Here is a 23,648-nt window from a genome sequence, read left to right as displayed (position 1 = left end):
AGGACAGACCCACCAGAGGTGGTGGTACAGTGATATACAGTCAGGAGGGAGTGGCCCTGGGAGTCCTCAACATTGACTCTGGACCCCATGAAATCTCATGGCATCAGGTCAAACATGGGCAAGGGAACCTCCTGCTGATTACCACCTACCGTCCTCCCTCAGCTGATGAATCAGTCCTCCTCCATGTTGAGCACCACTTGGAGGAAGCACTGAGGGTGGCAAGGGCACAGAATGTACTGTGGGTGGGGGACTTCAATGTCCATCACCAAGAGTGGCTCGGTAGCACCACTACTGACTGAGCTGGCCGAGTCCTGAAGGACATAGCTGCCAGACTGGGCCTGCGGCAGGTGGTGAGCGAACCAACACGAGGGAAAAACTTACTTTACCTCGTCCTCACCAATCTACCTGTCGCAAATGCATCTGTCCATGACAGTATTGGTGGGAGTGACCACCGCACAGTCCTCGTGGAGATGAAGTCCCGTCTTCGCACTGAGGACGAATCAACGTGTTGTGTGGCACTACCATCGTGCTAAATGGGATAGATTCAGAACAGATCTAGCAGCACAAAACTAGGCATCCATGAGGCACTGTGGGCCATCAGCAGCAGCAGAATTGTATTCCAGCACAATCTGTAACCTCATGGCCCGGCATATTCCTCACTCTACCATTACCAACAAGCCAGGGATCAACCCTGGTTCAAAGATGAGTGTGAGAAGAGCATGCCAGGAGCAGCACCAGCGTACCGAAAAACTGCCAACCTGGTAAAGCTACAACTCAGGACTACATGCATGCTAAACAGCGGAAGCAACATGCTATGGACAGAGCTAAGCGATTCCACAACCAACGGATCAGATCAAAGCTCTGCAGTCCTGCCACATCCAGTCGTGAATGGTGGTGGACAATTCAACAACTAACGGGAGGAGGAGGCTCTGCAAACATCCCCATCCTCAATAATGGCGGAGTCCAGCATGTGAGTGCAAAAGACAAGGCTGAAGCATTTGCAACCATCTTCAGCCAGAGATGCCGAGTGGATGATCCATCTCGGCCTCCTCCCGATATCCCCACCATCACAGAAGCCAGTCTTCAGCCAATTTGATTCACTCCTCGTGATATCAAGAAACGGCTGAGTGCACTGGATACAGCAATGGCTATGGGCCCCGACAACATCCCAGCTGTAGTACTGAAGACTTGTGCTCCAGAACTAGACGTGCCTCTAGCCAAGCTGTTCCAGTACAGCTACAACACTGGCATCTACCTGACAATGTGGAAAATTGCCCAGGTATGTCCTGTCCATAAAAAGCAGGACAAATCCAATCCGGCCAATTACCGCCCCATCAGTCTATTCTCAATCATCAGCAAAGTGATGGAAGGTGTCGTCGACAGTGCTATCAAGCGGCACTTACTCACCAATAACCTGCTCACCGATGCTCAGTTTGGGTTCCGCCAGGACCACTCGGCTCCAGACCTCATTACAGCCTTGGTCCAAACATGGATAAAAGAGCTGAATCCCAGAGGTGAGGTGAGAGTGACTGCCCTTGACATCAAGGCAGCATTTGACCGAGTGTGGCACCAAGGAGCCCTAGTAAAATTGAAGTCAATGGGAATCAGGGGGAAAACTCTCCAGTGGCTGGAGTCATACCGAGCACAAAGGAAGATGGTAGTGGTTGTTGGAGGTCAATCATCTCAGCACCAGGACATTGCTGCAGGAGTTCCTCAGGGCAGTGTCCTCGGCCCAACCATCTTCAGCTGCTTCTTCAATGACCTTCCCTCCATCATAACGTCAGAAATGGGGATGTTCGCTGATGATTGCAAAGTGTTCAGTTCCATTCGCAAACGCTCAAATAATGAAGCAGTCCGAGCCCGCATGCAGCAAGACCTGGACAACATCCAGGCTTGGGCTCATAAGTGGCAAGTAACATTCGCGCCAGATAAGTGCCAGGCAATGACCATCTCCAACAAGAAAGAGTCGAACCACCTCCCCTTGACATTCAACAGCATTACCATTGCCGAATCCCCCACCATCAACATCCTGGGGGTCACCATTGACCAGAAACTTAACTGGACCAGCCATATAAATACTGTGGCTACGAGAGCAGGTCAGAGGCTGGGTATTCTGCGGCGAGTGACTCACCTCCTGACTCCCTAAAGCCTTTCCACCATCTACAAGGCACAAGTCAGGAGTGTGATGGAATACTCTCCACTTACTTGGATGAGTGCAGCTCCAACAACATTCAAGAAGCTCAACACCATCCAGGACAAAGCAGCCCACTTGATTGGCACCCCATCCACCACCCTAAACATTCACTCCCTTCACCACCGGCGCACAGTGGCTGCAGTGTGTACCATCCACAGGATGCACTGCAGCAACATGCCAACTCTACTTTGACAGCTCCTCCCAAACCCGCGACCTCTACCACCTGGAAGGACAAGAGCAGCAGGGACATGGGAACAACACCACCTGCACGTTCCCCTCCAAGTCACACACCATCCCGACTTGGAAATATATCGCCGTTCCTTCATCGTCGCTGGGTCAAAATCCTGGAACTCCCTTCCTAACAGCACTGTGGACTGCAGCGTTTCAAGAAGGCGGCTCGCCACCACCTTCTCAAGGGTAATTAGGGATGGGCAATAAATGCCGGCCTTGCCAACGACGCCCACATCCCATGAACGAATAAAAATAATATATAATGCAGCTTCTTTATTTCTGATACTGCTGCATTTGCAATACCCAGTCTAAGTGCATCAACCTTTATAGGTATTCATATGTTTGCTCGATGGCTCAGCTGGTTAAGGCAGCAGGGGTACAACAATTGTCCTTATTGCCTTTGGGCTAGGGAGGGGGAAATTGGACAGGTTGTTGATCCTGATCACCATCCACCCCTGCTCGCAGTATGTGTGTGAGTGTAGATGGTGGGTGAAGATACCATTGGTCTTTTCTGTAATGCCCTCCGTGATAGAATAGCCTGCCAAATTCACTGTATAAGTTCATACATGAAGAATGTCACTTGGACAGGTTAATAGAAGGTAACTGTTGCCTGTTGAATCATGCCCCAGTGAGGAGCCAAAGTATGAGGGCTGGGATGAAAATAAAGGAAACAGACAAAAAAGTAGTGAAATTTCCCTTATTCATGCTCCCAATTATCTACCTTCCTGATTATCTGCGAAAAATTAGCGGTGTCTTGTATCCATTTCCCTCTAATGCTCATCTCATCCTGTCTGATGTAAGTCCAACTTGCATCAAAAGGAAGATTATATTCAATGTATGTTATTTTTGTTGTGCTTGTCTTCATTCCTGTACCTGGGTTCTTGTTGAACAATTCATGCAAGATGAAAATCTGAACTGCTCAATTATTCACCAATTTCCATTATATGCTCCTGGGGGCTCAGGGGATGGGGGGGGTCTCCATTTAGGCCATTGGAGATTCTACTGACGTTCTGCTTACTCAGCAGGTACAAATATTAATAAAGGAACAACTTTTTTCATTTGTTACATTTTAAAAGGTTGCAGTGAGTGTAAAGGAATGCTTTGTATCAAACTTAGATCACAAGTTACTTCCAAATAGCAGCTTTTATGACCCAAACATTTTGTGATGATTCAGAGCATTACCAGAAATGTTGAATGAAATATAGAAATATACTAATCCGCATTAATTGCAAGAATGGAACATTTACTTCCTTTAAAAATGCCTATGATAACTCATGTGTATTTGTAATTCACTACGTTGTGAAGCAACACATGTAAGATCTACAGTGGAGAGGGTGCAGAAGAGATTCATTAAGATGATACCAAAGAAGAGAAGAACCCAGAAAAACTGAGGTTCTTTTCATTAGAAAAAGGGGTAAGAGGATATCTGAGAGGTGTTCAAAATTATGAGGGATTTTGATAAGGTAAATCAGGAAAAATTATTTCAGTAACTAGCGAGCATAAATTTAAGATCACCAAAAGAACAAAGGGAGAGGTTAGGAGTTTTTTTTTAACTCACAAGATTTTTAGGACACAGAAACAGTGGTGGAATCAGGATTCAAAATAGCTTTTAAAAGGAAGGTGGATAAATATTTGCAAAAAAAAAAATTGAATGATGTGGGAAAATGGCAGGGAATGAGCTCAGTAGATAGCTCTGTCAAAGAGCTACCACAGGCATAATAGGTTGAATGATCTCCTATGCCCTAGAGTTCTATGTTTTAATTGTCTGAGGACAATATACACAACATACTAAAGCAATTCACAGACAATTAATTACTTTTTCAAGTGTAGTCGCTGTTATATAAGCATTCAAAAAATATTAGAGTTAAGCATTAATAATGCTCAGAGGGTTGTAAATCTTTAGAATTTCCAGAGGGCTGTGGATGCTCAGTCGTTGAGTATATTCAAAACTGAGATCAATAGATTTTTGGACACTAGTCAAGGGATATGGGGATAGGGTGGGAAAGTGGAGTTGAGGAAGAAGATAAGCCATGATCTTAATGAATGGTGGAGCATGCTCGAGAGTTTGTACGGCCTACTCCTGCACCTATTTCTTAAGCTCTTATAATTATTCTTCATATGTGAGCCTAGATCATGAATGTCAGTGGGCAGTTGACTGTATGGGGAATGTGGATAAGTGTCAGGGAGGAAAACAAGAAATGGGAATATACAGTCAATGGAAATAAACAGAGAGACCATGGCGTCCAAATACATAATATCCCGACCGAGGTAAAGATAAAGCCATAAAAAAGGCCAACGGCGTTTTGAGTTTTGTTATTAGGGGTATAAAGTAAAAGGGTAGACCAGAGTACCGTGTACAGTTTTGGGCACGCCATTACAGTGTAGATTCACCAGGATGGTGCTAGTGGTGGAAAACAGTGGTCATGAGAGATTTGAAATGTTTCTACTAGAACAGAGAAGATTAAAGAGATTTAACCATTTTTTAAAAAATTATGAAGGGTTTTAATAGAATAAGAAAAGACTATTTCCTCTTGTTAGGAAATCAGTGACAAAGCACCAGCAATTTAAGGTGGTCACTAAGAGAGTGAGGAGAGAGGTTAGGAGAAACTTCTTTGCATAGAGGGTTGTTTGAGCTAGAATGCTTTGCCACAGGGAGTGGTTGAGTCAGAAACCATTGCATCTTTTAAGGGAAATATGGATAAATAGTTCAAGCAGAGGAAGATACAGAGCAATGGTAAGAGCATAGGGCAGCAGGAGTAATCTTGGATTGCTCTAGTAAACTGACACAATGGGCATGATTTTAAATGGGACGAACGGGTTGGTTGGGGGGGGCAGTGAAAATTTTAAAAATCTAAAACTTGCCTCCTACCCGCTCACTTCCAGTTTTCATGGAGAGGTGGGCAACCTACCCGCTCTCAGGAGGCTGCGGGTGTCCATTTTGACAGATTTTTTATTTTTAACCCCTGGGGGCCGGGATTCCCGGACCTTCTCCTTCATGCCACGTAAGAGGAGGCAAGACAGCCCTAAACTGCAGGTAAGTGCCTTTATTGCACTGCTTGTGGGTCCGGAGGAGCAGGAATGCTTCCCCCAAGCCCAAGAAGCCTACCTGCAGCGACCCCCACCCGCCCCCAGGATCTCTGACCCGCCCCAGGATCTCTGACCCCTTCACGATCTCTGACCCCCGCAATGACCCCCGACCCCCCCCATGAATGAGCCCCCCCGCTCCAATGACAGCCTACCGATGACTGGTCCCCCGATGACTGGTCCCCTGATAACTGAACGCCCTCCTCAATGACTGACCTCCCCCCCACAGAAAGATCACACAAACAGCAAATGAGTTAAGTGACCAGTTAATCTGTTTTTGGTGGTGTTGACTAAGGGAGAAATGTTGGCCAGGACACTGGGAGAACTCCCCATATCTTCTTTGAATAGCTGCATGGGATCTTTTACATTCATCTGAACAGGCAGATAGATTTACTGTCTCATCCAAATAACAGCACTCTGACACTCCCTCAGAACTCCATTATAGTGTCGTCCTAGATTAAATCCTGGAGTGGGTCTTGAAACCACAACCTTCTGACTCAGACAAAACAAGCTGACATGTACAAGCTGACACATACTGAGACTTTGAACTATATATTCCTCCATTTGCTAATTTTGATAAGTTGAATGTCAATTCGAAGTGGCATTCCTTGCTTTAAACTAATTTCTCCTATTTTGGCTACAATTAGAAAAAGAGGAAAAATATAGCTCCACATATGTTCTGTTTACAGATCACAGCTTTGGTCACAGCTCTGATTCTAACATCTAATTTGTGATTCAGTTCATCACTTGTAATGGTGTTAGTTTCTGTGATAAAATAGGTAGAACTCATCCTGAAATAATTATGTTGAAACGATTGTAAACCTGGACGTTGCAGCTGAATCAAGCGCACTTTAAGTAGGATTCAAATGTTCATTTTCCTCAATATTCATTATACCCTGCTTTTTACACTTCTGCTGAAGTTGTAATATTATGTCTTTATTTCTGGGATTAGTTGGCGCATTGAGCTGGCATGTTGCCATTTCACCTTTAGGGTTTCATTTGAATCCAGCCCAGACACATAAAATGAAAGCTTCCTCTCCCTCCTGCTTGTAACGGTCCTATTTGAAATGAATTTGGGAAGTCTCAACCCAGTTCCTTGTGGAAGCAGGCCCACAGTACAAAAATGCCCACAATTCAGCACAAATCATAGAATCATAAAAAGTTACAGAACAGAAGGAGGCCATTCAGCCCATCATGTCCGTGCCGGCTGAAAAAGAGCTATCCAGCTTAATCCCACTTTCCAGCATTTGGTCCGTAGCCCTGTAGGTTACGGCACTTCAAATGCTCATCCAAGTACTTTTTAAATAAGTTGAGTGTTTCTGCCTCTACCACCCTTTCAGGCAGCGAGTTCCAGACCCCCACCGCCCTCTGGATGAAAACATTTCTCCTCAACTCCCCTCTAATCCTTCTATCAATTGCTTTAAATCTATGCCCCCTGGTCACTGACCCCTCTGCTAAGGGAAATAGGTCCTCCCTATCCACTCTATCTAGGCCCTTCATAATTTTATACACCTCAATTAAATCTCCCCTCAGCCTCCTTTGTTCCAAAGAAAACAACCCCAGCCTATCCAGTCTTTTCTCATAGCTAAAAATTTCCAGCCCTGTCAACATCCTCATAAATCTCCTCTGTACCCTCTCTAGTGCAATCGTATCTTTCCTATAATGCAGTGACCAGAACTGTACGCAGTACTCAAGTTGTGGCCCAACTAGTGTTTTATACAGTTCTAGCATAACCTCCCTGCTCTTATATTCTATGCCTAGGCTAATAAAGGAAAGTATCCCTTATGCCTTCTTAACCACCTTATCTACCTGTCCTGCTACTTTCAGGGATCTGTAGACATGCACTCCAAGGTCCCCCTGTTCCTCTGCACCTCTCAGTATTCTCCTGTTTATTGTGCATTCCCTTGCCTTGTTTGCTCTCCCCAAATGCATTAACTCACATTTCTCCGGATTGAATTCCATTTGCCACTTTTCTGCCCACCTGACCAGTTCTTTGATATCTTCCTGCAGTCTATAGCTTTCCTCCTCATTATCAACCATATGGCCACTTTTTGTATCATCTGGCGACATCTTGATCATGCCCCCTACATTCAAGTCCAAATCATTAATATATATCACAAAAAGCAAGGGACCTAGTACTGAGCCCTGCGGAACCCCCTGGAAACAGCCTTCAAGTCACAAAAACAGCCGTTGAGCGTTACCCCTTGCTTCCTGCCACTGAGCCAATTTTGGATCCAACTTGCCACTTTCCCTTGGATCCCATGGGCTTTTTTGACCAATCTGCCATGTTGCACCTTGTCAAAAGCCTTGCTAAAATCCATGTACACTACATCAAACGTGTTACCCTCATCAACTCTCCTTGTTACCTCAAAAAATTCAATCAAGTTACTGAGACACGACCTTCCCTTAACAAATCCATGCTGACTGTCCTGATTAACTCATGCCTTTCTATATGACGATTTATGCTGTCCCTCAGAATTGATTTCAATAATTTGCCCACCACTAAGGTTAGACTGATTGGCCTATAATTACTTGGTCTATCTCTTTCTCCCTTTTTAAACAACGGTACAACATTAGCAGTCCTCCAATCGTCCGGCACCATGCTTGTAGCCAGGGAGGATTGGAAAATGATGGTCAGAGCCTCCCTATTTCCTCCGTTGCTTCTCTTAACAGATGTCTTGGGGAGACCACAGGAATATTGTTACACTGGTAGAGTAGGGGTGCTTTTCAGAAGCTGGAGCTAAGACACATTATTTGGACAAAGCATAGAGAGCCATCTTCTGCAGCTGGTTGCGCTATATCTGACCTGGGAGCGTTTGATGTTTAAAATGAGTGATAACATTGAAAAAAAAATTATTTCCCAGCGCTGACATCCTTCACCTACACAAAATTATGTATTAATATATCTAAATAAAATGTTTCTGGAACATTAGTACAGACAGATTGCATAGCTATAAAACAACACTTGAATAAACATGCACCTTGGGTCCGAATTTAGCAGGCCTGCGGGTTCCCAGCGGGTGGTCCTCCGGGAGCGTGGTCAACACGCTCGGCGAAATTAGTGGGTTGCCCACGCGATCGTAGCAGGCAACCCACTAATAGGAATCAATTACCTGCTCCTCCGGGGTCCACGGCGCTGGCCTGCGCGTCGGTCGGGCTGCGCATGCGCAGTACGATCTGTCAGCTGGAGGCTCTCTAGTTAAAGGGGCAGTCCTCCACTGACAGATGCTGCAACCAATGGGACAAATTGCAGCATGGAGCAGCCCAGGGGGAAGGCTGCTCCCAGTTTAATGATGCCTCACCCCAGGTATCATCAGATGGGGTGAGGAGGAGGGGGAGGACACAGATCTTCCCCCCGGCGGGCGGGAGGAAGCGGCCTGCCTCTGCCACCAAGAAGGCCTGGCTCGAGGTGGCAGAGGGGGTCACCTGCGCCACCAACATATCGCCCACCTGCATACAGTGCAGGAGGCGCTGCAATGACCGCAGTAGGTCAGCCGCAGTGAGAACACAAAGTCTTTCCCCTACACTCCGTCTGCCACAACACTGCCCCCACCCCACATCTCCTTCGGCACCGCCAACACTATTCTGTCACATCACCCTTCATACCCACTCACACCCCATCCTCATCTTACCTCCACCTACTCACCTCGCCAGTACTCACCCTGCCACTAACACGCAACCCACTCCTCATACAATCTCATTGCTCCATCCCATACTCACCCTCTCGTGCATCTCCCTCACGGCCAGCCTCACTCAACCTGCCACCACCTGTGCTGCAGCCACAGGGCATGCATCACATATGTGCAGTAGGCAGCGTAAGGCAAACGTCTCGTCAGCATGAAGGGGGTGCACAAGGGTGTCTGAGGGTTTGTCATGGGTGTTACCCATATTGAATTTCAGAGCAACAAACAGCACACATTATATTGACACCACCACTGCCATGTCTCCGCGAATCCTGTCCGTTGTGTCCAATAATGCCCGCTCCTGGGTATCACTATGAGGACCCACCACTGATGCCACCCATCGTGTTACTGCAGAGTAGGTGCAGGTGTATTTGCAGGGCTCGTCCGCGCAGACGACTGAGAGACATCGGCGGTGTAGCCGGCTGCACCCTGGAAGGATGCGGAGGAGAAGGTGTGGAGGGCAGTGGTGACTTTGCCAGCGACAGGTAAGCAGTTGGTGCTGGGGCCAGCCAGGAGCAGCTCGGCATGAAAGAGGCTGCAGATCTCCACGACTACATGTCGAGCGAATCTGCGCCTCCCTGTGCACTGCTGCTCTGAGAGGTCCGGGGAGCTGCGCCTCGGTCTGTGGACCCTGTGGCGAGGGTAGTGCCCTCTGCGACGCGTCTCTCTCTGCGGTAGCCCTCCCTCCTGCTGTGCAGGTGGGCGTGCAACAACACCGTGTTGGGGGGATCCACGTCTCTGCGGCGGACGGCGTGGACTGCGAGGCTGCTGGTGCTGGTCATGCTCTTCGTCCTCCGAGGGTCTCCACACACCACCCAACTGGCAGGTGTTGGTCTGAGGGGTTGTGCAGGGTAGGTGTGTGGTTCCTCGGACTGGGGCTGCGGTTTCGTGTCGGTCTGTCCTCTGGCTTGGCGGGGGGTGGTGGAGGGCAGGGGTTGCCCTATGTGACGCGGTGGCCTCCTGCGTGGGTGAGGGCTCTCCCCCGTGGAGCGCACCTTGGCACCTGCCACAGGCTGCTGGCTGCAACACGCCTGGTTGGAGGGAGACTGTTTCCCCCAGTGTGGGAAACTCACTGCCTTGAACCGAAAATCCTACACTTCCTCTTTTGACAGCTGCTTCAGCTCATTAACTGACCACAACGAGCAAGGTAAGTACTCTCAAGTGGAACCCCGCTGGCTTTAATTGCCTGCGGGATTCCCACCAGCGGGGCTTGCGCGCGCAGCCCCGCACGTCAGCGCGGTACCCGGAAGTGGCGGGGATTTCGTCGCGATCCGGTCATGTGACCGGAGATCGGGATTTTCGGGGCCACCCCGCTGGGAACCGGCCGGAAACACAATCCTAAAATCGAGCCCCTTATGTGCATTTTTAACTTTTTGTTCCATCTAAAAGTGGGTAACAATTGTGCGGGAGGTACTTATTTAATAACCAATCGTCGTTTGTCTTTCGATATCGAAGAAGACAGCCAGAATATCATCTCATTTTTTGCAGTGAGTTCTTTGATGACGGATGAGACCTATTTTTGCTCGGAATGAGCGTCCCCAGATTGAACAGTGGATCCCGGATACGCCAGGTTGGGAATCTTGATGTTTCCAATGAGACTTTCTCAGCTGGCGTTTACATTCAGCATCAGCAATGCAATGGGCCTGGTAGGAGGTGCCTTCATGGATGGTTTTTCACCATGCTTTCTTATCTTGAGCAAGTTGTTCCAACTTATGGACATCTGTTTTGCACTGTTTCAGAATGGCTTTTAAGCAATCTTTATATCTATTTTGCTGTCCACTACGAAATCGTTTCCCAATTGTCAATGCACCATATTAACTAATGTAACAGACAGGGCAGTGCAAGAAAAAATGTCTGCAATGCATGTCGTCAAATAGGATATAACACATTGTATTTCATTTGCAGATGCTATCAAGTGCTGGAAAGCAGAAGGCAAGGTGGCAGTCTGGCTGCATGTTCCTATTCTTCAGAGCAGGTTTATAGCTGCAGCAGCTGCTCAAGGTTTCACCTTTCACCACGCAGAAAAGGACCATTCCACACTGGTACTGTGGCTAGCCAAGGGGGAAAGCAGGCTTCCTGCTTATGCCACACATCAAGTAGGAGTGGCAGGTGAGCAAAGGCTTTCAATCTTTATCAATTGTTTAGTGTGACTATTCCTTTAAATATATTTTTCTTATTTAGGAAATTATAGTGATCATGACAGCCATAGGTAGACACTGATGAGGGAAGCCACTCATCTGTCCAAAAAAAATCTACAGTCCCATCACAGAATCCAACTGTCTCTTTGATGATTCTAGGACTTTTGCCCCCTACCCTACCAGGAAATCTATTCCAGGTGTTGATCACTCTGTGTGAAAAAGTGCTTCCTGAGATCAGTTCTAAGCTTGCCTTCCTCTAGTTTGAACTTGTGCCTCCTTGTCCTTTTCTTACAGTTTAATTTGAAATATTATTCCAGCTTTATCTTTTCTATCCTGGTTTACTTATTTTTGACTTGTAGGCTCTGTGAGGTTCCCTCTCAGTCACCTTCTTTCAAGATTGAATACCCCAAGTTTCTTCAGTCTTTCCTCATAACTTAGTCCTCTGATCCTATGGTTCAACCTCGTGGCTCTTCTCAGCATGGCCTGCAGGACATCAATGTCTCTCTTGTTTTTTGGTAGCCGAAACTGAACACTGTACTCAAGGTGCGGTCTACCCAGAGAACTATATCTAAATATTCTAAACAGTGACATCATATTTATCCTCTCTCTCTTGCATTCAAAAGGTTACTGTGCTCCCCCAATAACTCAGCAAGTGTATCCGATCCATCGGATCAGAAAGCCCCCAGCTTTGATCCCCAATCTGTGCTAAATTCAACAGGGCAGCAGTAGAAGCACTGCAGTTGGCTTCATTACCCCTGGAAAATCGGCCAGTATTCCCACTCCTGATCACCATGCAGCTGCTGGAAATGTACACATATGGATGTCAGGTAGAGATGGGATCAGCTTGGCTGAGATGCTGCCCCCTTGCTAACACGTTAATTATTTGGGAACATAGGAACACGAGTAGGCCATTTAGCCCCTTGAGCCTGTTCCGCCATTCAGTGAGATCATGGCTGATCTGTGACCTAACTCCATATACCCGACTTAGCCCCATATCCCTTAATACCTTTGGTTAACAAAAAAATCTATCAATCCCAGATTTAAAATTAACAATTGAGCTAACATCAACTGCCGCTTGCGGAAGAGAGTTCCAAACTTCTACCACCCTTTGCATGTAGAAATGTTTCCTAATTTCACTCCTGAAAGTCCTGGCTCTAATTTTTATGCTATGTCTCTTAGTCCTAGACTCCCCAACCAGCGGAAATAGTTTCTCTCTATCTACCCTAACAGTTCCCCTTAATATCTTGAAAACGTCAATGAACTGATCCTTTAATCTTCTAAACTCCAGGGAATATAACCCTAGCTTGTGTAATCTCGCCTTGTAATTTAACCCTTGGAGACCAGGTATCATTCTAGTATATCTGCACTGCACTCCCTCCAAGGCCAATATATCCTTCCTAAGGTGCAGTGCCCAGAACCGAACGCAGTAGTCCAGCTGTGGTCTAACCAGGGCTTCGTATCCCTGTAGCATAACTTCTACCCCCTTCTATTATAGTTCTCTAGATAAAAGGCTAGTATTCCATTAGCCTTTTTGATTATTTTCTGTACCTATCCATGACATTTTAATGATCTACGTACATGAACACCTAAGTCTCTTTGGGCCTCCACTGTTTCGAGCTTTTCACCATTTACGAAGTACTCTGATCTATCCTTTTTAGGACCAAAGTGGATAACCTCACAGTTGCCTACATTGAAATCCATTTGCCACAGTTTAGCCCATTCACTTAATCTATTAATATCTCTCTGTAATTTTATGCTTCCATCTACACTGCTTACAATGCTGCCTATCTTTGTGCCATCAGCAAACTTGGATATGTGGCTCTCTATCCCATCATCTAAGTTATTAATAAATACAGTGAATAGTTGAGGCCCCAACACAGATCCCTGTGGGACACCACTAGTCACATCCTGCCAATTTGAGTACCTTCCCATTATCCCTACCCTCTGTCTCCTGTCGCTCAGCCAATTTCCTAACCAGTTCAATAATTTGCCCTCAATTCCATGAGCTTCAACTTTAGCTAACAGTCTCTTATGAGGGACTTTATCAAATGCCTTCTGGAAGTCCATATAAACAACATCCATAGACATTCCGCTGTCCACTACTTTAGTCACCGCTTCAAAAAATTCAATCAGGTTTGTCAGGCATGACCTACCCTTTACAAGTCCATGCTGGCTCTCTCTGATCAGCTGAAATTTTGAAGGTGTTCAGTCATCCTATCCTTAATTATAGACTCTAGTAATTTCCCGACAACAGATGTTAGGCTAACTGGTCTATAATTCCCTGGTTACCCTCTCACCTTTCTTAAGTGACAGGTGCAATTTTCGAATCCAAAGGAACGGTTCCTAAATCGAGAAAACTTTGGAAGATTATAGTTAGGGCATCTGCAATGATGCTCACCTACTTCCTTTAAAACCCTGGGATGGAAAGGAGTTTTTCTGGGCAAGAGATGGAAAAAATACTGCAAAAGAGACAGAACAGATAGAATTGGTGAATAAGGAACAATTATGTACTGAGATGATTAAATACTTAGGGAACACATATGTTCCTGAGTGCTTTGGGAGAAGGGGTGGGGAATGTTGTCTGAAGAACAGTAGGCCAAGATTGAATGTGGAAATTTGGGGACAGACAAATATTATGGTGTCTTTCTTTATAAGCTTTGAGGATCAGTGAGATTTTTTTTGAATGGGCTGAGTGGAGTCCATGGTAGAATAGACTTTCTGTGCTTCCTCATTGTACGGGAGCTGACGTGGAGGTTTTAATCAGACAATAAGCAAATCACCAAGTGGAAAATGTCCCCGTTTTCATAACAGCAGAAGTCTGCAAAGATGATGATTGTTACTTGCATCAACGAGGCATTTCGTATCATAGCAAAAGTTTATAGAAAGACTACAGTTTTGTTTCACCTGTTCACAATTGTTTTTAAGCTACGCTAAAATTAATGAGTTAACATATTCACATTCACCAGCAATGCATGTAAAAATTATATTGAGTGCTTTTAACTCTCGTAAATGTGGAATGTGAAAAGAAAAATAATGTAAGCTTGTAATTTTCTACTTTTCTTTACGTGCGCAACAAAAATCATTGAGTCTATTTTCTGGCTGGATAGTTCAGTCCCACTAGCGCGGAATATGTTGGCTGAGACAAACAAATCAGGTAAGAAATCAGTTTAGAGTGGACATAAAGTGAACCATCGTTTGCAATGGATACTTTTTTAGTGCTGTTTCTTTGGGAGGAGTGTTGTTTTTTTCTTCAAAATATTTTTATTCTCTTTTTGTAGTTTAAAAAAATGTTTACAACCATTTTTAATTTTTTGTCTCAGAGTACATTTATGTTGAATCTTTAAAAAGCCAAATATATGCAAAATCACCACAAAACTGATGGAAATTGAAGCAGTACAGGAAGAGCTTAAAAAACAGGGGGCACATAAAGGGACTCTGACAATACAAACGTTCACAGCAGCTCTGGAAACGACGGACATCTACGTACAAACTAGAGTCCTGTTGTAGTCACTAAATCAAGTCTGAAATTAATGATGGGGATTTGTTGCTAAAGCACTTCAGGCACAGTATTTCATGGCTGAAGTGGTTAAAAGGTAAAAGAAGGATTACCAGGGAGATCAGCAGACAGCAATGATGGATTGTCTGCACTCACCATTATGTCATCAGTCATACTTGCAGACCCTGGCATGCCTATATGATGATGACCAGGGAACCAGTTGTACAGCTGTGCCATCTGTTGCAAGGCTTGTGGCCAGTCTGCATCATAGGGATGGCAGTGAAGTTCACTACTAACCTCAACTGTTCTGTCTCCACCTTTATCTCTTTCCAAACTAGCATAGGGATTATCTGAAGTATTTGCCAATGTCCTGCCCACACATGTGTCAAACAGGTGATTGCATCCATAAGCATGGCTTAGACTTCCATCTCCTTTTCCACCAAATGACAGTAGGAGGTTATTAATGCAGCCGTGCAACCATCTGTTTCTTCTACGGCACCACCATTTTCTCCTCCACACCTTTGTACTGTGATTCGCCCAGTGTTATCTCCTCAAGCTCACTACCTGCATTCTCCAGGATGTGTGCAACTGTGCTGGTGCTTGCAAATGGTGGTGAGAGGGATGCAAGATGCTGCGACATGCTCTATTGTTCTGACCACTAATAAAGCTGTCAGGCTGTTCTTCCAGAATGACAGAAAAGGAACACTGCTGGCTCCAAGAGACACCTTCAAGCAGCGCTCTCAATGCTGTGTGTGATGTTTGTGCGGTTGTGTGTTTGACTCTATGGGAGTGTGTGAGAAAGGACACAACTTAACAGGATGATACTGGCCCTAAGATTGGGGAAGACCTGTAGTTTCACATTCCCTTCCTCCCTTTGTGTTCTCCTATGCAAGGATGTCCAATGTGGCCTCATGCAAGGAGGTCAAGGACTTGTAATTTCTGAACTCTCCTCCAGTCCAGGTTTGTTTCCTTGTATTATGTACAAGCAGAAAAGGAGTCTTGAAGGAGCACAGACACAGTGACATACATGTGCCCTACCTGTGGCCCATCCTGTGCATCTGTATGTGGCCACGCAGCTAGGTTTTGTTACAATTATTTGATGTGAGAAAATATTAGCGTGCCAAAGCTTTCAATGATAAGTTACAGTTTTTAATGTGTGCTATGCTGGAGTATGGGTATACATAGTAAGTAATGAAAGAGCTGTAGGGATGTGTGAGGGCTTGGGATGGACCACCAGTAAATGTGGAATAGATTGAGCCACAACACTTTGTGGCATATGCTTGGGCCATTTACCTATTAAATGGTACTCTTTAGATAATAAATAAAAATAGAAAATGCTGGAAAAACTCAGCAGGTCAGGCAGCATATGTGGAGAGAGAAACAGAGTTAACTGCCCTGATATTTATGGGGAGGCAGGGCAGGTATGAGGGAAGGCGGAAAATGGCCGATGGACCCGGGACACTCGGTGGGACACTCGGATGCCCTGATATCCACCGTCGTGGGTGGGTCAATATCAAGGCCAACATTTCAGGTCGATGACCTTTCATTAGAACTGGTTAGATAGTCTTAGCGTCACAAATATAAAGAGAAATGCGACAAATGCTGGAAGTCTGAAAAAAACAGGAAATGTTGGAAATACACAGCAGGTAAGGATAAAAGGCAGGTGATTGCATCCATAAGCATGGCTTAGATTTCCATCTCCTTTTCCACCAAATAACAGTAGGAGGTTATTAATGCAGCCGTGCAACCATCTGTTGCATCTGTAAGGATAAAAGGCAGGTTAATATTTTGGATATAACCCTTCATCAGATCTGAAAGTTAAGCAAGCTCCATATTAGACTGAGAAAAAAGGAGGAAACAATGCTACTCCAATCACAGAGAGGAGGTTAATGGATTGAATGACTTGCAATCTGCTTGATACAAAACTGTTAGATTATGTAAAATATCATCTTAGTGAAGCAATGGAAAGACAGCAAAAGAACATGCAAATAGCTAAGATGGTGAAAAGGGATGGTAGAGACTCATCCAAGGGCAAGCAAATGGGAGAAATTAGAAAAAAACTGCAGAGTTTTGAAATGAAAACAGAAAATGCTGGCAACACTCAATAGGTTTGCAAGTCCCAAATAGAAATAAAGCACTATTTCCCATATTGCTGTGCTCCTGTCTCAATTCAGGCCAGGAGTTCTCCTGGCATACCAAATGTGGGTCAAGCCTAGAAATCCAGCAGGGTCAGCACTACCTAATGTCGTCAAGCAAAAGGCTCGTACCACACTTGTATTGCCAATTCAGCAATGCGTCTGGAAAATAGGGCCTCGCGTTTTATTTATTATCAGTCTCACTCAGGAAGCAATAAGGATGCTGCTTTGGGACATGGGAATGTCATCAGGTATTATAGCCAATCCCAGCAGCATTGATGTATGCTCACAATGACATTGAAAGAGATTCAGTTGACAGAAAAAGAAGACGACAGAATTTAAAAAAAATCTTGTATGCATCAGAAATTCCGGAGAAATTGAGGTAATGCATTTGGGGAGGGCAAACAAGACAAGGGAGTACACAATAAATGGTTGGATACTGAGAGGTGTAGAGGAACAAAGGGACCTTGGAGTGCATGTGCACAGATCCCTGAAGGTAGCAGGACAGGTAGATAAGGTGGTTAAAAAGGTGTACAGGATACTTTCCTTTCTTAGGCTAGGCATAGAATATAAGAGCAGGGAGCTTATGCTAGAACCGTATAAAACACGAGTTAGGCCACAGCTACAGAACTGCTTACAGTTCTGGTCACCACATTACAGGAAAGATGTGATTGCACTAGAAAGGGTACAGAGGAAATTTACGAGGATGTTGCCAGGACTGGAGAATTTTATCTATGAGAAAAGACTGGATAGGCTGGGATTGTTTTCCATGGAACAGAGGAGGCTGAGGGGAGATTTAATTGAGGTGTATAAAATTATAGGGGACCTAGATAGAGTGGATAGGAAGGCCCATTTCCCTTAGCAGAGAGGTCAATAACCAGGGGGCATAGATTTAAAGTAACTGGTAGAAGGATTAGAGGGGAGTTGAGGAAAAAAAATTTCAGCCAGAGGGTGGTGGGAGTCTGGAACTCACTGCCTGAAAGGGTGGTAGAGGCAGAAACCCTCATCCCATTTAAAAAGTTCTTTGATATGCACTGGAAGTGCTGTAACCTACAAGACCACAGACCAAGAACTGGAAAGTGGGATTAGGCTGGATAGCTCTTTTTTGTCTGGCACAGACGTGATGGGCCAAATGGCCTCCTTCTGTGCCGTAAATTCCTATGATTCTATGATATGCTGATTCCAATTTTAAACACCCTCCAGGAGGACCACCAAAATTAGGTTATACAGATGTAGGTTATAAAATTTGTTCACTAGCAACCCGTAAGCAATGTGATGCATAGGGCCTGATATTACCATGGTGGCGGGTTCGCGGTGAGGGGTCGATTGGGCGCGTGGGTAACGCGCCCAGTGAAATCAGTCTGCCCTGCGCGCGATCGCAGCCTAATTGGATCCACTTACCTGGTCTTCCGGGTTCCCCGCTGCTGAGCTGCGCGTCGGGCAGACTGTGCATGCGCAGTAAGGTCTGTCAGCTGGAGGAGCTCTATTTAAAGGGGCAGTCCTCCACTGACTGATGCTGCAAGAAATAGGAAAAATTAAAGCATGGAGCGGCCCAGGGGGAAGGCTGCTTCCAGGTTTAATGATGCCTCACTCCAGGTATCATTGGATGGGGTGAGGAGGAGGGGGAGGACAGAGATCTTCCCCCCGGCGGGCGGGAGGAAGCGGCCTGCCTCTGCCACCAAGAAGGCCTGGCTCAAGGTGGCAGAGGAGGTCACCTGCACCACCAACATATCGCCCACCTGCATACAGTGCAGGAGGCGCTGCAATGACCTAAGTAGGTCAGCCAAAGTGAGTACACTTACTCATTCCCCTACACTCCGTCTGCCACATCACCGCCCCCACCCCACATCTCCTTCTGCACTGCCAACACTACTCTGTCACATCACCCCTCACACCCACTCAAAGCTCATCCTCATCTTACCTGCACTTACTCACCTCGCCAGTACTCATCCCGCCACTACCACTCGACCCAATCCTCATACAATCTCATGGCTCTATCTCATACTCACCCTCTCATGCATCCCTTTCACGGTCAACCTCACTCAACCTGCCACTACCTGTGCTGCAGCCACAGGGCATGCATCACATATGTGCAGTAGGCAGCGTACGACAAACGTGACGTGAGCATGAAGGGGATGCACAAGGGTGTTTGAGGGTTTATCGTGGTTTTTACTTATATTTAAATTCTGACCAACTCACATCACATATTATATTGGCACCACTACTGCCATGTCTTTGCGAATCTTGTCTGGTTTGTGCAATAATGCCCTTTCCTGAGGATCACAATGAAGACCCACAACTGATGCCACTCATTGCGTCACTGCAGAGTGGGTGTAGGTGTATTTGCAGGGCTCTTTTGTGCAGACGACTGAGAGACGTCGGCGATGTCCCCGGTGGCACCCTGGAAGGATGCGGAGGAGAAGTTGTTGAGGGCAGTGATAACTTTGACAGTGACAGGTAAGAAGATGGTGCTCGGGCCAGTCGGGAGCAGCTCGGCATGAAGGAGGCTGCAGATGTCCACGACTACATGTCGAGTGACTCTGAGCCTCCGTGTGCACTGCTGCTCAGAGAGGTCCAGGAAGCCGAGCCTCGGTCTGTGGACCCTGTGGCGAGGGTAGTGCCCTCTGCAACGCATCTCTCTCTGCCTTTGCCCTCCTTCCTGCTGTGCAGTTGGATGTGTCACAGCACAGTGTTGTGGAGCTCCACGTGTCAGAGGTGGATGGCGTGGCCAGCAAGGCTGGTGATGCTGTTCGCCCTCCGAGGAGGTCATGACTGCAGCTATGGCGGCCCCCATCCGGAAGATGTACATCTGAGGGGGTCCGCAAGGTAGGTACATGTCTCTGGACCCCGGGGTAAGTGTGCAAGTTGGTGAATTTTGTTGTTAGGAGGAGGGTGGTGGAGGCCAAACTTTGTCCAAAGTGACAGAGTGGCCTCCTGCAATGAGTGAGGGTCTCCTCCCCCCCCCCCCCCCCCCCCAGTCAAATGGACCTTTGCAGCTGCCACAGGCTGATAGCTGCAACACGTCCATTTCAACTGGGAGTGTTTCCCCCAGTACGGGAAACAGTCCCAGTTGTTTGTAAAATCCCACCCCTCCTGAAATATCTCCTTAATCAGGTCTGTTAACGACCTGAAATACCTGAATAAATACTGTTAAGTGGCACCCCGCCGGCTTTAATTGCCTGCGGGAGTCCCACATGCGGGGGCTGCGCGCGCATGTCAGCGCGTCTGTGGGGATCCTGGAAGTGGGCGGGTTGGAGCCGGTCTCCCGACCCGCTCCGGGATTCCCCGTTTTTCGGAGCCCCCCCATCAGGAACGCACTCGATAGCGGGTGCTAAAATCGAGCCCACAGTATCTACAAGGCTGTAGAATGCAATGTAGTGATAGGTTGTTGTATTTAAAATAGGAGGTATAGTTAATTCTTTAGAAGACCTACGGAAGCTGCAAAGATATATTAATAAGGTGGGAGGATGGGCTAATACGTGGCAGACGGAATTCAATGTCAGTAAGTGTGAGGTGATACATTTTGGAAAAAAATAACAGCAACAATCATAGAATCATAGAATCATAGAAGTTACAACATGGAAACAGGCCCTTCGGCCCAACATGTCCATGTCGCCCAGTTTATACCACTAAGCTAGTCCCAATTGCCTGCACTTGGCCCATATCCCTCCATACCCATCTTACCCATGTAACTGTCCAAATGCTTTTTAAAAGACAAAATTGTACCCGCCTCTACTACTGCCTCTGGCAGCTCGTTCCAGACACTCACCACCCTTTGAGTGAAAAAATTGCCCCTCTGGACCCTTTTGTATCTCTCCCCTCTCACCTTAAATCTATGCCCCCTCGTTATAGACTCCCCTACCTTTGGGAAAAGATATTGACTATCGACCTTATCTATGCCCCTCATTATTTTATAGACTTCGATAAGATCACCCCTTAACCTCCTGCTCTCCAGGGAAAAAAGTCCCAGTCTGTCTAACCTCTCCCTGTAAGTCAAACCATCAAGTCCCGGTAGCATCCTAGTAAATCTTTTCTGCACTCTTTCTAGTTTAATAATATCCTTTCTGTAATAGGGTGACCAGAACTGTACACAGTACTCCAAGTGTGGCCTCACCAATGCCCTGTACAACTTCAACAAGACATCCCAACTCCTGCATTCAATGTTCTGACCAATGAAACCAAGCATGCTGAATGCCTTCTTCACTACCCTATCCACCTGTGACTCCACTTTCAAGGAGCTATGAATCTGTACTCCCAGATCTCTTTGTTCTATAACTCTCCCCAACGCCCTACCATTAACGGAGTAGGTCCTGGCCCGATTCGATCTACCAAAATGCATCACCTCACATTTATCTAAATTAAACTCCATCTGCCATTCATCGGCCCACTGGCCCAATTTATCAAGATCCCGTTGCAATCCTAGATAACCTTCTTCACTGTCCACAATGCCACCAATCTTGGTGTCATCTGCAAACTTACTAACCATGCCTCCTAAATTCTCATCCAAATCATTAATATAAATAACAAATAACAGCGGACCCAGCACCGATCCCTGAGGCACACCGCTGGACACAGGCATCCAGTTTGAAAAACAACCCTCCACAACCACCCTCTGTCTTCTGTCGTCAAGCCAATTTTGTATCCAATTGGCTACCTCACCTTGGATCCCATGAGATTTAACCTTATGTAACAACCTACCATGCGGTACCTTGTCAAATGCTTTGCTAAAGTCCATGTAGACCACGTCTACTGCACAGCCCTCATCTATCTTCTTGGTTACCCCTTCAAAAAACTCAATCAAATTCGTGAGACATGATTTTCCTCTCACAAAACCATGCTGACTGTTCCTAATTAGTCCCTGCCTCTCCAAATGCCTGTAGATCCTGTCCCTCAGAATACCCTCTAACAACTTACCCACTACAGATGTCAGGCTCACTGGTCTGTAATTCCCAGGCTTTTCCTTGCCGCCCTTCTTAAACAAAGGCACAACATTTGCTACCCTCCAATCTTCAGGCACCTCACCTGTGACTCCACTTTCAAGGAGCTATGAATCTGTACTCCCAGATCTCTTTGTTCTATAACTCTCCCCAACGCCCTACCATTCATATTCTGAATGGAAGTAGACTCAGTGCTGTAGAAGAGCAGAGGGGTTTGGCGGTACACGTTCACAGGACACTAAATGCAGCACCTCAGGTTAAAAAGGCTGTAGAATAGCTAAGAGGTAATGATGAGCCTATAGTAAACTTTAATAAGACTTCAGTTAGAGTACTGTGTGCAGTATTGGGCTCCACACTGTAGGAAGGATATTTGCAGAGGGTACAGTGCAGATTCATTAGGATCAGGGTCACCTGGTCTAGTTTTAATCGACTAAATAGGATGGAGAGGAATTTTCCAGATTATTTTCCTCAATTGGCTTGGGTTTTTATCTAGTTTTTCACCTCTCCCAGGAGCGTATATGGCTCCGGGTTGGGAGTTTTTAACGTGATGCATAAGGCATCATGACTGAATGGAACAGTTGGGGCTCAATTTTCAAACGGAGCGGGAAGGGGGCGGGGGGGGTCAATTTTAGGTCAGGAAACCCATTAGTACCGGTTTCCCAGACATCCCTACGATTTTGACATAAGGACATCTTTTATATTTTTCTCTTGGTTTCCCGTCCGACTGACTGGCTGATTGACAGGCAGATCTCAGTCGTACGGGAGACCAGCTGGGGAGAGGACATCTGCAGGTAAGCCTGCAGGTAAGTCTTTGTTTGCATGGATGGGGGGGACAGGGGGACGGGGGAGTACAGGTTGGCAAGGAGCACAGGTGGGCAAGAGGCATAGGTGGGCACGGGGGTCACGAGTCACGGGGATGGGATCGGGGGTCAGTCACGGGGTGGGGGGGGCTGGATCGGGGGGGGGTGATCACGGGGGTCCGCGATCGTTGAGGGGGAGGGTCAGGGGATCGGGGTCGGGAGGGGGGGTCCGCGATCGGGGGTTGGTTGGGTGGGGGCTAGGTGCAGGTAGGCTTTTTGGACCTGGGGGAAGCACACCTGCTCCTCTGGACCCACAAGCTGTGCCTTTCTAGGTACTTACCTGCAGCCTTGGGCCTTCTCACCTCCTTTCATGAGGCTTAAAACAGAAGGCCCGGGAATCCCGGCTCCCCGGGGTTGAAATGGGGAATTAGTTAAAAATGGAGGCCTGAAGCCTCCTCGAAAGGTTTTAAGGCCCGACCCGCCTCCTGGGAGCGGAATGGTCGCTTGCCCCCGTGAAAACCAGAAATAGGCGGGTTGGGGGCGGGTCTGAAATGCTGGCAATTTTCAATGCCCCCAACCCACCCGTTTTTTTACTCCTAAAATCAAGCCGTTGGTCTTTTCCTGTCTGACACTTTTGTATGTTCGTATGTTTCCATGGTGTAACTTCTATGTATTTCTATGTAAAACACATCAGGGACGATTTTAACCCTTCCGGCCTGGCAGGAACAGTGCATGGTGGGGGGGGGGGGGGGGGGGGAGGAATAAAAAGGCAGGGGGGTTTGCTGCCCATTCCCGCCCAGCCACACTCTTTTTACTTACTTGACGTCAGGCAAGGGAAGGCTGCCCACCCGAGAGGAGCAGGGCCTAATGTAAATAGCAGTGTCATCGGGACACACGTACTATTTACTGAGGGCCGGACTACAACCCACACGGCCTCCGGCCCGTCAGTA

General features: G+C 46.7%; 1 protein-coding gene across 2 annotated transcripts in view; it reads left to right on the top strand.

The window, feature by feature from the left end:
- Positions 1–23,648, top strand: part of nudt6 (nudix (nucleoside diphosphate linked moiety X)-type motif 6) — a 147,316-nt gene that overhangs the window by 12,183 nt on the left and 111,485 nt on the right. The window contains exons 1-2 of one of the 2 annotated variants that reach the window (XM_067993380.1): positions 10,681–10,838; positions 11,098–11,301. In XM_067993380.1, the coding sequence (XP_067849481.1) occupies positions 10,721–10,838; positions 11,098–11,301 (322 nt within the window). In that variant the 5' untranslated portion in view covers positions 10,681–10,720. Of the gene's footprint in view, positions 1–10,680; positions 10,839–11,097; positions 11,302–23,648 lie in introns of those variants that run through there. The other variant, XM_067993373.1, reaches the window with a different exon arrangement.

This window comes from Heptranchias perlo, chromosome 1 (genome assembly GCF_035084215.1).
Source record: "Heptranchias perlo isolate sHepPer1 chromosome 1, sHepPer1.hap1, whole genome shotgun sequence".
NCBI classification, from domain to species: Eukaryota; Metazoa; Chordata; class Chondrichthyes; order Hexanchiformes; family Hexanchidae; genus Heptranchias; species Heptranchias perlo.
This window is presented reverse-complemented; position numbering and strand designations above follow the sequence as displayed.